This window comes from Quercus suber, unplaced genomic scaffold, assembly GCF_002906115.3.
Source record: "Quercus suber isolate HL8 unplaced genomic scaffold, Cork oak 2.0 scaffold_681, whole genome shotgun sequence".
Lineage (NCBI taxonomy): Eukaryota > Viridiplantae > Streptophyta > Magnoliopsida > Fagales > Fagaceae > Quercus > Quercus suber.
Window position 1 is genome coordinate 336,098 of NW_027070122.1, and position 16,441 is coordinate 352,538.

The window sequence follows — 16,441 nt, forward strand, 5'->3', positions numbered from 1 at the left end:
CGATCGGCACCTTCCTCCCTTCCTTCCTTCACTTCATATATTTACCTGGTCTGCGTTTGACTCACTTTTCATTTCTTTTTCATTATTAGAGCGTCCAGTCCGGATCTCATATCTCATCTTATTTTATCATTTCAAAAAGTTACTTTATCAATTATATCATACAATTTTACAATACACCAAACATTTCAAAATTCTATTATTTTACCATCTTATTAAAATATTATTTTTTTAATCTTTCTTTATTATTACTTTTCCAACCGTCATTATTTTTTTTTTTAAATTCAACTATTCCAGCTTTTTCAAACATCCTGCCAAGTTTTTTTATTTTCAATTTCTTTTCAACTATTTCAACACACACACAGAACCTGGCAATTTCTTTCCAACACACACACAGAACCTGCCGTCTTTTTTTTTTTCAAATTCAACTATTCCAGCTTTTTCAAATATTCTGCCAGTTTTTTTTCTTTTCAATTTCTTTCCAACTATTTCAACACACACACACACACAGAGGTTAAAAAGCATTAAAAAATTATTTTATTTTTATACCATTTAGCTACAGTACCATCTTACATTTGAGATGGTACTGTAGCTAAATCTCAAATTTTTTTTTGCATATGGGATATGACCTTCCCATTGCTGATGGGTTTTGGGGCTTAAATGCCAAATATTCTTAACATTTGGCATATACAAGCTCAAATGCAGATGCTCTTAAGGGTGTGTTTGAATAAATTTTATTTTACTAAAATTGAAAATTTATTACTAAAAGTGCGATAAATAAAAGTAAAAATTAGTTAAAATAGTTCAGTAGAATTCATGAATAATACAAAATAGTGCGACTCATAAATACTAGGAAAAAGCAACGTGATTATTTTTCACACCTCCACAAATTAAGTTTGAATTTAAGAGAAATTGAGTTGAACTAAGACTCTATTAAGAGTACGTTTAGTATGCTGTAATAGCTCTTGTAATGGAATAGTTTTTCATGTGTAATAGCAATTCGGTCATTTAGTTACCTTTTTATTACATTGATTAGTTATTACATTGGAATAACTATTCCTTAAATTGAAGAATAGCTATTCTTTTTTAAAATATATGTAATAGTTATTTCTTAGTACATATAATAGGTTTTAAAATTAATATATTTCCAAAAACATAAAGTTTCCTTATACATCATCATTTACAAGTTTTTCATATGTAACAACCAAACTTATAATGTATATTGTACTCTACTGTTTAAAAATACTAGAATCAATCAATAAAAAACCAAAATTAAGTGAAGAATTGCAAAAGAAAGGATTTGATTTTTTTCAGCGAGAATAGCTATCTTCCTTTTATTTTATTTTATTTTTTTGTGTTTCTATTTTTCTATTAATGTAGTTCAATAATTACTTAAATTCTATGATTTTTTAAAAATATTTTACGTAATTCAATTTTCATAATTATTGATGTATTTTTTGATTTGATGTTCTTAATTAATTGTGCAGATTATTTCCTCAATTATGGCAATATCAAAATGGCTAGACACAAGTAATTTATATGTAAACTTTTACATTTACATTTCAATACTGTGGGGGTCAAAAACCACTTACATAAAAATGTTATTGAAGTATGCTCTATCGGGGGTTGTGTTGGTTGACAATCACAATTTATTTATCAAAAGAAAACATAAGAGGGATGACTCCACAATGGGAAACTCAAATAATTGATTTAACTAACACAACTTGTATTCCAATTGAAACTTGCTCATTCCAATAGAGAAAACTATCCTTCTCATGGTACTCAACTATCATGGACTAGAATTTCTTTCCACTTTCTCTATTTTCTCTCTCTCTTCCTTTTTTTTTTATCCCCCTTCTATGTGCCAGTCTCCCTCCTTATATTGGCATATTTTCTACCCTTATCCTCACTGTTGTCCTATTCCCAGCTGGATTATCAAGGATATTTTTCTTTTCTCTATTGGGTTCCCCCCCCCTCCTTATCTTGAACGGGAAATTTGGGGGTGTTTCTACTGTTTAAGTTATCTCATTGTATTTAATGCTGCAGGAGTTAGGTGGAGGACCCCTCATTAATGCGGAAGTAAAGATCTCCAATATCCTTATCTGTTTAGAGGGTTTCTCGAGGTTATTTCCGCCAATTGTGGGCACGCCATGGATTATCCATGTTTGGTTCCTCAGATAAGAGTTTGCTAGATGTAGAGTATCGCTAATTTTGCGGGAACAATTATCCTTCCTGCTATCCTATTCCCAGCTAAATTCTCAAGGATATTTTTCCTTTTCTTTATTGGGTTCCCCCCTTCCTTATCCTGAAACATGAATTTTGGGTGTTTAGGTTGCCTCATATGTATTTAATGCGATTCTGCTATCCTTATCTTATTTGGAGGGTTTCTCAAGGTTATTTTCGCCAATTATGGGCACGCCATGGATTATCTATGTTTGGTTCCTCGGATAAGAGTTTGCTAGATGTAGTGTATTGCCATTTTCGCGGGAACGATTATCCTCCCAACGATCCGTAAGGATTTCCTTTGTTTCCTAAATATTGGACCGGTTCCAATCCATTCCATGGGATCTTCTGGTTATTGGGCCTTATCTCAAGTAGATGGGCTTGGCCCATTCCATCCACGAGGTCCTCTAGGTATCTGGGCTTTAGGCCTAGGTGAAAACTCTTCCACCCACCCCCCCCCCCCACAAATACAATTTTTGTTTATGTACTTTTATTTATCTATTTTTGAAATGATTTTGATTGTGGTATCCTAGAAGGTTTAGATACTTATATATATATATATATATATATATATATATTAATTACAATTTTACTACTTATTGGGTTCCCCCCTTCCTTATTGGGTTCCTTTTCTTTATTGGGTTCCCCTTCCTTATCCTGAAACATGAATTTTGGGTGTTTAGGTTGCTCATATGTATTTAATGTGAAGAGGTTAGGTGAGGACCCTCATTAATGCGAGGTAAAGATCTCCTCTATCCTTATCTTTTGAGAGGTTTCTCGGGGTTATTTCCCAATTTGGCACGCCGTGGATTATCTGTGTTTGGTTCCTCGGATAAGATTTGCTAGATTAGTGTATCACCAATTTCGGGGAACGATTATCCTCCCAGAATCCAAAGGATTCCCTTTGTTTCCTAAATATATGGACCGTTCCAATCCATTCCAGGGATCTTCTAGGTTATTGGGCCTTATCTCAAATAGATGGGCTTGGCCCATTCCACTCCACAGGGTCCTCTAGATATTTGGGCTTTAGGCCTAGGTGAAAACTCTTCCATACCCCCACAAATACAATTTTTGTTTTCTCTTATGTACTTTTATTTATCTATTTTTGAAATGATTTTGATTGTGTATCCTAGAAGGTTTAGATACTTTTATATATATATATACAATATAATATTAAATTACAATTTTACTACTAAGAGCTTTTAGAAATTTAAAACTTGCCATAATTTTTAAAAATATTTTATAATATATTCTTTTGCAACCAAAAAAAAAATGCATGATATACATTTTTCATATAACTTAATTTTAAAAATATTTTTACTATTTTATTTTTTATTAGATTTGATTAATTTATCAAAAAGATATTTTTAAAAGTTATATATAATTTTTTTTATAAGCTCCACAATACTAGTAAATAAATAAAAAGAAGAAATCGAATTGTTATAGTATTAAAAGGGTTGTGGAAGAAACCAAAATTCGCCGCCTCAACTCAATTGATATATTTTCTTGAAGCTCAAGTTGGAATACACAACCGCCTTTCACAAACTTGCGTTGCCGTTACGTATAAACATAAACAACACAAATCTATTAGTCAAAAGTCTCATCGCTATTTGCTCGTCCTCTTTCTTTCTCATTAATTCTATTCGTTCTTTCTTTTTTCTTTTTCTTTTTTAACAATTGGTGGGTGGNGGTTGCCTCATATGTATTTAATGCGATAGAGGTTAGGTGAAGGACCCCTAATTAATGCGGAGGTAAAGATATCCTCTATCCTTATCTATTTAGAGAGTTTCTCAAGGTTATTTCCCCCAATTGTGGGCAAACCGTGGATTATCTGTGTTTGGTTCCTCGGATAAGAATTTGCTAGATATAGTGTATTGCCAATTTCGTGGGAACGATTATCCTCCAACGATCCGTAGGATTCCTTTGTTTCCTAAATATATGGACCAGTTCCAATCCATTCCATGGGATCTTCTAGGCTATTGGGCCTTATCTCAAGTAGATGGGCTTGGCCCATTCCACTCACAGGGTCCTCTAAGTATTTGGGCTTTAGGCCTAGGTGAAAACTCTTCCACCCCCCCCCCCACCCCACAAATACAATTTTTGTTTACGTACTTTTATTTATCTATTTTTGAAATGATTTTGATTGTGTATCGTAGAAGGTTTAGATACTTATATATATATATATATATAATTAAATTACAATTTTACTACTTATTGGGTTCCCCCTTCCTTATTGGTTCCTTTTCTTTATTGGGTTCTCCATTCTTATCCTAAAACATGAATTTTGGGGTGTGTTCTACTGTTTAAGTTGTCTCATGTATTTAATGTGACAAAGTTAAGGTGGAGGAACTCATAATGCAGAGTAAAGTCTCTGCTATCCTTATCTATTTGGAGGGTTTCTCAAGGTTATTTTCGCCAATTATGGGCACGCCATGGATTATCTATGTTTGGTTCCTCGGATAAGAGTTTGCTAGATGTAGTGTATTGCCAATTTCGCGGGAACGATTATCCTCCCAACGATCCGTAAGGATTTCCTTTGTTTCCTAATATATGGACCGGTTCCAATCCATTCCATGGGATCTTCTGGTTATTGGGCCTTATCTCAAGTAGATGGGCTTGGCCCATTCCACTCCACGAGGTCCTCTAGGTATCTGGGCTTTAGGCCTAGGTGAAAACTCTTCCACCCACCCCCCCCCCCCACAAATACAATTTTTGTTTATGTACTTTTATTTATCTATTTTTGAAATGATTTTGATTGTGGTATCCTAGAAGGTTTAGATACTTATTATATATATATATATATATATATATATATATTACAATTTTACTACTTATTGGGTTCCCCCCTTCCTTATTGGGTTCCTTTTCTTTATTGGGTTCCCCCATTCCTTATCCTGAAACATGAATTTTAGGGGTGTTTCTACTGTTCAAGTTGTCTCATATGTATTTAATGTGACAGAGGTTAGGTGGAGGATCCCTCATTAATGCAGAGGTAAAGATCTCCTCTATCCTTACTGTTTGAGGGTTTCTCGGGGTTATTTCTGCCAATTATGGACACGCCGTGGATTATCTATGTTTGGTTCCTCGGATAAGAGTTTGCTAGATGTAGTGTATCACCAATTTCGCGGGAACGATTATCCTCCCAGCAATCCATAAGGATTCCCTTTGTTTCCTAAATATATGACCGGTTCCAATCCATTCCACGGGATCTTCTAGGTTATTGGGCCTTATCTCAAATAGATGGGCTTGGCCCATTCCACTCCACGGGTCCTCTAGATATTTGGGCTTTAGGCCTAGGTGAAAACTCTTCCATACCCCCCCACAATACAATTTTTGTTTTCTCTTTATGTACTTTTATTTATCTATTTTTGAAATGATTTTGATTGTGGTATCCTAGAAGGTTTAGATACTTTTATATATATATACATATATAATATTAAATTACAATTTTACTACTAAGAGCTTTTAGAAATTTAAAACTTGCCATAATTTTTAAAAATATTTTATAATATATTCTTTTGCAACCAAAAAAAAAATGCATGATATACATTTTTCATATAACTTAATTTTTATTATAAATAATGCTGGTTTAATTTTTTTTTTTTTTTATCACAAAACAAAAACAAATTCGGAAATATGGCATTGGTAAGCCCCTTCTTTCTTTTAATTCCTTATTATTGAATTGATGTCATATGGAGATACATACATGGGGCTAATGCGTTCTTTGTCTCACATATATATATATATATACACACACACACGTACTCATTACTCAAATACTAAATTTTGTTTACAACATTATTCTCTCTATTGGGGGGTGGTCTTGCATATTTAGCTCAGAATCTGTAACGCATAAATACAAATTGGAATTATAAGTGTTGTAAAACAACTTTATATATTAGAAGGAGTTAGGAGAAGAAGCATTATTAAGGTTGTTTCAGTTTTAGAAATTCTCGACAATCATAGATAGTGAGTGTGCATATAATAAGTTGTCTTCCATAGTCCATGTATAAGTATAAGATAGCTGTCGTGGCCAAAACAAAAAGATTTTCCAACTTGTCATGATGATATTTGAGTCCATAATCCCATGGAAGATTTGAGCTTTGTTGTGAAATTATGTTTTCTGTTCCCTCTGTCTTTGGAATAATGAATCTTCCTGTAGCAAAACCAAAGCCTGAAACAAGTCAACAACCCCTTCTCCTTTTTCTTCTTCTAAATTCGTGTTAGATTTATGCTATATAATTCCATAAAGTTGCCTTTTTTTTTTTTCAGGGAGGTGAGGGTGAAGGTTATAGTAGCTTTTTGGTTTTAATCTTCATTTCAGCTATATGACACGTCTTTGAAAGATAACAACTGATAATATCTCATTACTTTCTGTCACATTGGGTATGTTCATTTTGGCTGCCTTTTAAAAATAAGAATAATAATTATTCCGTCTCCAAGAGTCATACATAACTTCAAAAAGTGTATATGAGATGTACCACGCTTGTTTATGGATTAAATGCTAAAATGAGATTAGGAAATATAGATTGCATTCATCATCATGTTAACAGGGATTAACAGAAAAAATTTGATAAAATGAAGCATTTTTTCAGAAGTTCATACTTTAAATGAAAAATACACAAAAATTTAAGCTGGAAGTCTTTGGCTTGCTTTTCAGGAAGCTCCTCTAGCCGTAGGTGCTACTGTGGCAGCTGCTGCCTTAGGGGGAAGATACATGATTGTAGCATGGCAAGCATTCAAAACTTACCTTTCAGCTCCCCGTGTTCGAAGATTTTATTATGGTGGGTTTGAGCAGGTTATGACTAAGCGAGAAGCGGCATTAATTCTTGGAGTCAGGTAATAATTTTCATATTTTAAGACTCATCCACCCTACCCTATATTGATGAAAGAAAAGTACCCATTATATTTTGCACATCTTTCTAGCAGATTAGGAACCATTTGATGTTGATTTCGTTGGTTACATCTGGGGTATGTGATGGGTTCATAAATGATTCATAGTTCCGTTCCAGTTTCTCAAATATAATGTATTGGTTGGGCACTAGATATACAGTTTCTTTTTTTTCTTTTTTACTTTAAAATAATGAAGTTTTTCTTTATTGATGTCCTATAAAAATCTGTTTCTTTTTTGTGGCTCCTGATCCTGAACTCATTTCTCTTTCAGGGAAAGCGCTGTGATGGAAAAGATTAAGGAGGCTCATAGAAGAGTGATGGTGGCAAATCACCCGGATGCCGGTGGAAGCCATTATCTTGCAACCAAGATAAATGAAGCCAAGGATATCTTAACGGGTAAGACTAGGGGAGGAAGCTCAGCATTTTAGATGAGACAACAGGCTAGGCCACGCCACGCCACGGTACTAATGTATATTTGGAGGTTTCATTCATATATGATATGGGAAAAGAAAAAAAATAAATAAATGTGTATTTGAGTTTTCTGTAATAGCTTTTCTCTATAATTTGTCATTCACTTGATTTTGTTGGAAACGTATCTATCAATAATAAAGTTTGGTTATAGGTAGCCATATTTTTATTTTGTTTACAAAAGGCACCCTCAAAGTGATTGAAATTAGTTTTTATAAACATGATCTAGTTATTAAACCTTGAAATTAGCCATATTTCGACCTTCGATTCAACTTTGAAAGCTGAAACTATGAACCTCTCTATTTTCTTATATTTTTAGCCGTTTGATATTCAAAACCATGCCTCATTGTCTTTAGAGATTAAAAACTAATCTCCTTCCAGAAGGGATGGTAAATCGAATCCCATTACAGACCCAGTGATCGTTTAACAAGATATTTGTAGTATGAGAATTGAGATCAGGTGGGTATTGCACATAATGCAATTCCTTTAAATGGTTGAGATTGATAGTTGCAAAAAGCAACTTTCAATCTCAACCATTGATTCAAAAATGTGAAGAAAAAAGTTTAAAGATGTAAAAAGTGAAAGTTAAAGAGGTGAAAGGTGCTAAAAATTTGTGAGTGAAAATGGTGAATTGCACCCGGTGCCATACCCTAGGTATTGCACTGGATCCTAATCCGTAGTATGGAAATGGCGGAGCCCAAATTTCTGTCAGTGTCAGCTACTAACAGATTGTTTCAGTTACAAATTAAATTCTACTAATGCAACTTTGAAGGACAAACTCTACCAGTAAGTGCTGGTTAGGTCAGTAGGGTAGGTATTCTACCTCCCACCACGAAGGAATAAGCCCACGTAGCATGCTAGAGATGAATACAAAAGTACTCATTATAGTCATGTCTTGATTTCAACCATTCTTTCATACTAGTTCTTAAGTGATGAATGTTTTGACAAAGCCTGTCTCAGGAGGAGATTTCTTAGCCTATATAAATTTCAATCTTGTAGGCCAAAAAGTGATCAAGTGTGCTAGGCTGCTAGCATTTAAACCAAACAACACCAATTTCGAAAACTCTGTTAGCTTCAAGCCTAATTAGGGAAAGAGGGAGGAGAAAAGAGGGAGATAAGATACATAATAGCAATACAAGGTAAAACTAACTTTCCAATTCCACATGAAAAAGTAGTGTGTTTTCTCTCAATCAATAACAAACGAAATGATTGTACTTCTTAGGAAATGAAGAGGGAGAAAAATTGAAGCAGGCTCTAGCTGTTCCGATATTTTTATCCAAAACCAAATCAAAGTAATCTAAACTCCAAGGAAAATGCAAATAAAAAAGAAAGAAAAAACAATCGCAACAAAAAGACCGCACACATATTTCTCACACAGGTAAAACCCATAGAATGCTACACATTAATATAGACACTTCTCTGCCACGAGGATGGTTACAGAGAATCTGGGTAGAATCAGGGTACAAATCCGATATCTTTGAAGTATTCATGCTCAAGAGCACTCCTGGCTGTAATTCTTCTGCTGGGGTCATAGCAGAGCATTTTCTGGAACATGATACAAAATGCATAAACAGTAGGAAAGCATAGTTGCCAATATGTATAACATTTTATCCATTTGTGATGATCTAGAATAGTTAAGCGCTCTAGCCCATGAAAAGCTTCTAACTTCTAGATGTTAGAAGCCGATAAAGTGAGAAAGCATGTCCTCAAGCAGATGAATTTGGGTTCATATTTGAGTTAAACAGGAAAATAAGCTTATTGCTAATATAAACATTGCAATATCAAGCAGCTAAAACCAAGAGCTAAGAACCTGTTTTCAGGCCAACATAGAAGAGCTACGACTTCTTCATAAATTTTCTTTTCTTCACTTTTTGTGCATTACCAGAAATATATATTTTATATATCAAAGTGTTTTCAAGTAGTTGACCATTTTTCTTTCCTTTTTCCCCCTAACAAAGCTTGAGTTAAAAAAATAATTAACCTTAACTAACGAAGAAACTGCCATTAAAGCAAAGGATTTGGAATATCAGCTTCTCCCCTCATGAGGGAGACAACTATAATAAATACATCAAATGCAAACTTACTGTAAGAAGATCAATTCCAGCTGAATCAAGACTTGGAACCACAGCTGCCAGATCCTGGTTGTAGGGCACACAAATTTTCAATAAGATATACCCTCAGGACTTGATAATTGATTTTTTTTTTTTTTTTAATTAGTCATGGTAATGGAAGTTTATGGAACAAAATAACGCATAAAGTTAAGTTACCTTAGGAGGCCATTTGGGAAAGGCAGATTTATAATCAGGCAAAGAAGTCACACCAGGCCACGTATCATCATTTGGAGTACCCAAGACCCTTCATTTTAAAAAATAAAAATATAAAAACAAAAGAAAGACACAGAGAGAGAGAGAGAGGCATCAATATAATAATATACATGCACCTTTAGAAGAAAAGTCATGTAGCAACTTCTTTCAAGATTTTTTTTTATTTGTTTAACTACTTGACAAGAAGTATCGTCATTTTTTTGTACCCACAACCTCACCCTCTATCCCACTATTTTGGGGAGGAGGAAATAAGGAAGTAACAGTTGAGCTATAGCTCATTGGTTATTTTCTCCCAAATGTTCTAATTGAATAAATCATCAATTTGAAAAATACTTCTACCATTCTTTCATTGGGCATATATATATGAGCAACATTATATATATTGATTGCTAAGTTTACACACGCACCTAGTGAATTTATGAACCCATGACCTTAACCTCCACCATTTTCTTCTTAGGGAGGAGGTGCCATTTGAGGTAGAACTCATTGGTGAGAGAGAGACCTTATATTTAATGGCTCAAACCTTACTGTGCACATCCAATGATTGTCAACCATATGATTTCTTCAACTATTCAAGGTCAACTAATTATATATGCAATGCGTATCTAGAATGTAACCCATCAGATTAGATTTGATTTTCATCAAAAACCACATGCAAAAATGTAGCAGAGTGCCATAATAAATAAAACCATAATCCAGTCCAGTAAATTTGAAGCCACATTATCCAGCCACACAGTGATCTATTCGGGTATATGAATAATCTATTTACATGCATAACAAAATGTTTATTTATAGCACAATCAGAGTCACCCTTCCAATCATATGGCTGCAGACTTAATTATCCAAGAAGTTTGATAATGGAAAATGTGCCAGGGAAGCTATTCACCTGAAAATTTTAAACAGCTCATCAATCTCAGAGTCCCCAGGAAATAATGGCCGTTGGTTAACCATCTCAGCAAATATACAACCTACCGACCACACATCAACAGGGGTAGAGTAATGGCGGGATCCAAGCAATATTTCTGGAGCTCTGTACCACAGTGTCACCACCTAAATGGAGCCACCAAGAATCATCAACCAGGTATGAAAATAATTGATGGATTGAAATTTTTATTTATTACTCAAATTTCTTATTAAGTGATGCATAAAGTTAAGTTACCTTAGGAGGCCATTTGGGAAAGGCAGATTTATAATCAGGCAAAGAAGTCACACCAGGCCACGTATCATCATTTGGAGTACCCAAGACCCTTCATTTTAAAAAATAAAAATATAAAAACAAAAGAAAGACACAGAGAGAGAGAGAGGCATCAATATAATAATATACATGCACCTTTAGAAGAAAAGTCATGTAGCAACTTCTTTCAAGATTTTTTTTTATTTGTTTAACTACTTGACAAGAAGTATCGTCATTTTTTTGTACCCACAACCTCGCCCTCTATCCCACTATTTTGGGGAGGAGGAAATAAGGAAGTAACAGTTGAGCTATAGCTCATTGGTTATTTTCTCCCAAATGTTCTAATTGAATAAATCATCAATTTGAAAAATACTTCTACCATTCTTTCATTGGGCATATATCTATGAGCAACATTATATATATTGATTGCTAAGTTTACACACGCACCTAGTGAATTTATGAACCCATGACCTTAACCTCCACCATTTTCTTCTTAGGGAGGAGGTGCCATTTGAGGTAGAACTCATTGGTGAGAGAGAGACCTTATATTTAATGGCTCAAACCTTACTGTGCACATCCAATGATTGTCAACCATATGATTTCTTCAATTATTCAAGGTCAACTAATTATATATGCAATGCGTATCTAGAATGTAACCCATCAGATTAGATTTGATTTTCATCAAAAACCACATGCAAAAATGTAGCAGAGTGCCATAATAAATAAAACCATAATCCAGTCCAGTAAATTTGAAGCCACATTATCCAGCCACACAGTGATCTATTCGGGTATATGAATAATCTATTTACATGCATAACAAAATGTTTATTTATAGCACAATCAGAGTCACCCTTCCAATCATATGGCTGCAGACTTAATTATCCAAGAAGTTTGATAATGGAAAATGTGCCAGGGAAGCTATTCACCTGAAAATTTTAAACAGCTCATCAATCTCAGAGTCCCCAGGAAATAATGGCCGTTGGTTAACCATCTCAGCAAATATACAACCTACCGACCACACATCAACAGGGGTAGAGTAATGGCGGGATCCAAGCAATATTTCTGGAGCTCTGTACCACAGTGTCACCACCTAAATGGAGCCACCAAGAATCATCAACCAGGTATGAAAATAATTGATGGATTGAAATTTTTATTTATTACTCAAATTTCTTATTAAGTGATAGCAGTGGTATTAGAAACACTGCTATGGTGGTATATCATTTTGTCATTGAAACTCAATAAGATACGATTATATAAAGGGGAAAGTCCCAAAAAAAATACAAATATATCCTCATGACAAATTAAACCCCACACTTTCATTATTGTGTCAATTACTTGAAAATTATGAAACACTTGAGACCATATGTGAGGTGTTGTGCACAATATTGAAAGTATGGGGTTCAAAGTGACACATTTAAGAGTATGGGCTTTAATTTGTCACAAGAATAAACTATCTGGTTCTTTTTTTTGGAATTTCCCCTAAATTAATTTTTTCATATTTTTAACCAGATAGATTTGTCAAAGATTCTGCCATCCATTAAGGGCTGTTAGTGGCTTTTTGACAAAGCAAGAATAAGAATTTTTCATTGATTAGTTCCAATAAATGCCTTCAGTAGTTCTACTAGAGCAATGAGCCATGAACAACAAAGTCCAACAACAAAAAATGGTAGAATATGCACCTCCATAGCATGCATTATGATTTTTCGCAGGGCTTGTGAAAGAAGAAAAAACTCAGATCTGGCAGCTAGCCAAGTGCCCCACATGACAACAGGCATTAACCTGCACATCTTTTCTTCACTTCGTGTTTATTTTTTGGATAAATCATATACACAGAACTCATGCATGTGTACAAGATTGAGCTCATGATGCACCCTCAACAACTTTTAGTAGGGGAGGGGATGCCATTTGATCCAAAGGCCATAAGTTTTACTTTTTGATTGTTACTTACAGGTGGATTAAAATCATCATAGTGTTCAAATTTTGGCAATGAACAAAGAAAGCCCAGAGCAATTGCAATAATTAAACACCATTATACACTATTACAACAGAAAAACTCTATTGATTGATAAGTAACACATCACCCAGTGTGTCTTGTCTACAAGAGAAACACAGATAAGAACAAAGGATAGTTGAACCCAGTGAAATTTATACCTCGTGTGTAAATGTCCTGACAGGAATACCAAATGCTCTGGCCAGTCCAAAGTCAGCAAGCTTCAGTGCATTGGTGCTGCGATCTATGAGCAAATTCTGGGGTTTCAAATCTCGATGAAGAACTCTATGGGAATGACAATAAGCAATGCCACGTAGAATTTGATAAAGGAACATCTACAGAAATGAAAATTATCACCAATTAAACCCAGAAAAATTAAACCCAAAAAAAAAGGTATCGTGAAAATATGATCATATTAGATTGCACTGAAAAGTTCTTTAAATATGCTCAACAGGTAAATGAGAAAGAAAAATATGCAATAAATGACACATATTTTGGGCTGGAAAATCCATGCTCAGCATCTGTAGGAATTGGCAAAAGCTGAAAATTTGTTCACAAAATATCAAAAAAGAATAAGGAAAAAGAAAAACAATAAGCATCTTATTCTACCGTCTCTAACCTCATCACAGAAGTTGTGAGGCATTAAAACCTAGAAATGGCCTGCACCTGATGCGACAGTATTTTTATTTGCCAATTAGATAACTACTAAAAGAACTACAATTCTTTCCCTCAAAAGATCACCCACAAAATAAAAATGAAGAAAAGGAAAATCTTATTGTATAGAGTCTCCAAAGGGCAGAAAGCAGTCAATTACTTTTACTTGACGTAGATCCTTTGCAAATTCTGGAGATGAATCCATGTGCTTCTTCAGATCCAAGTCAAGGTACTCAAAAACCAGATACAAGCGCTTCTCACTGTGCACCACATCTTGTAACCTATCAACCACAAATTCATCAACAATTACAGGCGATCTCCAAGAGACAAAATAAACATCATAATGTTAACATAGATTTAAAGGACAAATAATTGATGCCAGACGGTTCACATCTGAGAATTTCCATATGCTAAAAATTTATGTAGCTTGTAGATTCTTGTAACATTCCCTGTAGGGGACACATCAGCTGATCAGCATGCATGTGTATTAGTCACCTCTAGCAGCACCAGATTGCAGTCGTTTTGTTATGAGGTTGACATGCTAATGCCATTGTCCTTATTAAGCTTGCTTCTCTTATAAGAGCTAACATGCACAAACTAGAATGCTAATTGTCTAGCACTTATCAAGAAGAAATAAAAAAGGTTATCTATCCATAATCCTTCACAGGAACCAGAATTTCTTAGATATGAATAACTGTAGTGTAAATCCCTCCCCTCAAATATCAGGAAAGCAGAGGCAGCAGTGCTCTAAATGATTAAGTGTCCTATTTGCTGTAAAATAACAATGGACTTCCACTGGAAAACCTTAAATAAGTGAGAAGATAAGCAAACTAGTACTGGCTCAATCAGCACCTCTTCCCTCCCCATAAGAAATGGTGAAGGGTAAGATCGTGGGCTTAAAACCCAATGGCTGTGAGGGCAAAACTATTAATAAAAACGTCATGTACACAGGATATGTATAAAAGTCCCTCTAAGGAATTTATATAAAAGCAATATTCTATAAGAACGGAGTCTACAAAGTCTACAACATAGTGCATATCACTTATGTGAAAACAAGACCATTCAAACAATAATCTTAAAGACATAGATTTCGGCTCAACACAATCCATTGAACGTGCAATCATTCCCCTCCCTCCAAATGACCCACAATGAACAAAAGAGAGCTATATTCCAAGTAAAAGATCCACCATGTTTCCCAAACCAATTCCTCTACTCAAACAGACTTGAGCCTTACCTAATGGACCCCAAAAACAGAAAATACAAAAGACCATAACTCATGAGGAACTTCACAATGCACAAGCAAGTGATCTAAACACCGCTACTTTTACACATACAACACAATCCTCCAAGATTATGCCTCTCTCCTAATATTAATTAGGCTATCACATGTAAAGCATTTACCCCAAGTTGCTGTCCACAGAAAGAAAGTAACTCTTTTCGGAAACTTAGTGCACCATATGCATTTCCAGTGGAGCCTTTAAGACCTCGTTATATGATCAAACATCAAACTTAGCATTACTAGTCAACCTTCACCTCAAGCAATCAAAACCTTTTCCATTTGAATATAGAATATTAAACATAGATTCCCCTGATTGCAATTCCCAATCATAAAAACACATATAAAAATACAATAATCCATGACCACGTGCCCCCAAATTCGGAATTTCCAACCAAAATGTACAGAAGCATTCTTATCAGCTATAATTGCATAGAACTTTTGGGATCAGGTGATTCAATGAATCTAGGACACGAATCAAAAGGAAATGAATACCTGACAATGTTGCCATGCTGCATTTCTTTCAAGAGGGAGATTTCGCGTATTGCGGTGCTTGGTACTCCCTCGTCTTCCTGCTCCAGCCGAATCTTCTTCAAAGCGATAGTCTCATTAGTCACCCGGTCACGAGCCTTATAAACCACGCCGTATGTTCCTTCTCCAATCTTCTCAACTTTCTCATACTGACTCACATTCACATTCACATTCACAAACAAAATTACAATCTAAAGAATTACAAATAATGAAAAAAGAAAAAACAGAAAATTATATCTGTTCACAGACTAACCTGCTCCATCCAATCCAAACCAACCCAGTCCAGCTAAAACTGCTCCAAAGCCAAAGGAGAGAAAATAACATATTTTTCAGTAAATTTCTTGAAATTGAGATTTATCATAATTCTTGAAATTGAGCGTTTTCATAATAAACCAACAACAAAAATAAATAAATCAAATTAAATTAAAATGAAAATGAAAATCATCGACGCCAGTAAGTAACATTCACAAAAAAAAAAAAAAAAAGTGGATGCATCGGCCATACCCATTCACAGTGAAAGAAAGAAATAAAAGAAGCAGAAAAAGAAGAATTACCTTTCTCCGGTAAGAAGTGGAGAAAGTTCAGTTGAAGAGAAGAGAAGAGGGAAAGGAGATCGGATGGGAAGGAAATCTCTACTCTCAACTCTCTACTCTCTACTCTCTACTCTACTCTGACGCTCTACCCTACTCTAGGCGCCCTTTTTTTTCTTTTTTTTTTCAATTTTCTTTTTAAGTTTCGGTCTTTACTAAAAATCTTTGTAAGTCAATTCAATAAATTTTGCTTAGGAAATCAACAAAATAGCCGAAATTCGATTTTTTTTTTTTCCATTGTTTTTTTAAAGTAAAATCCGATTATCAATGCCTACACATTCATATTCATCAATAAAATATTCTACAAATTGATAGATAAAC

The 16,441-nt window shown here is 34.5% G+C and overlaps 2 protein-coding genes across 2 annotated transcripts; one reads left to right on the forward strand and one right to left on the reverse strand.

Annotated features, from left to right (window-relative positions):
• The first annotated feature begins 5,808 nt into the window (after window positions 1-5,808).
• LOC112012081 (mitochondrial import inner membrane translocase subunit TIM14-3) lies at window positions 5,809-7,735 on the forward strand. Its single transcript, XM_024044442.2, has 3 exons — window positions 5,809-5,865; window positions 6,881-7,059; window positions 7,385-7,735. Exons 1-3 carry the CDS (start codon window positions 5,857-5,859, stop codon window positions 7,539-7,541), a joined length of 345 nt encoding a protein of 114 aa, XP_023900210.1. The 5' UTR covers window positions 5,809-5,856; the 3' UTR covers window positions 7,542-7,735.
• Window positions 7,736-8,708: 973 nt separating this feature from the next.
• LOC112012085 (cell division control protein 2 homolog A) lies at window positions 8,709-16,232 on the reverse strand. Its single transcript, XM_065766105.1, has 9 exons — window positions 16,085-16,232; window positions 15,784-15,822; window positions 15,495-15,679; window positions 13,884-14,004; window positions 13,231-13,404; window positions 12,006-12,169; window positions 11,065-11,152; window positions 9,666-9,719; window positions 8,709-9,126 (listed from the first exon to the last, which is right to left on the reverse strand). The coding sequence occupies exons 2-9, from the start codon at window positions 15,790-15,792 to the stop codon at window positions 9,037-9,039; spliced, it is 885 nt and encodes a 294-aa protein (XP_065622177.1). The 5' UTR covers window positions 15,793-15,822; window positions 16,085-16,232; the 3' UTR covers window positions 8,709-9,036.
• Between the last annotated feature and the right edge of the window lie 209 nt (window positions 16,233-16,441).

Bases quoted from the DNA above. Each gene is read 5' to 3' on its own strand.
- LOC112012081 (XM_024044442.2), top strand. The intron at 7,060-7,384 runs GTAATAATTTTC...TTTCTCTTTCAG, and splicing joins GCATTAATTCTTGGAGTCAG to GGAAAGCGCTGTGATGGAAA.
- LOC112012085 (XM_065766105.1), bottom strand. The intron at 14,005-15,494 runs GTATTCATTTCC...TGTGGTTGATAG, and splicing joins CAGCATGGCAACATTGTCAG to GTTACAAGATGTGGTGCACA. The intron at 11,153-12,005 runs GTGAATAGCTTC...TTTAAAATGAAG, and splicing joins GAGCTGTTTAAAATTTTCAG to GGTCTTGGGTACTCCAAATG.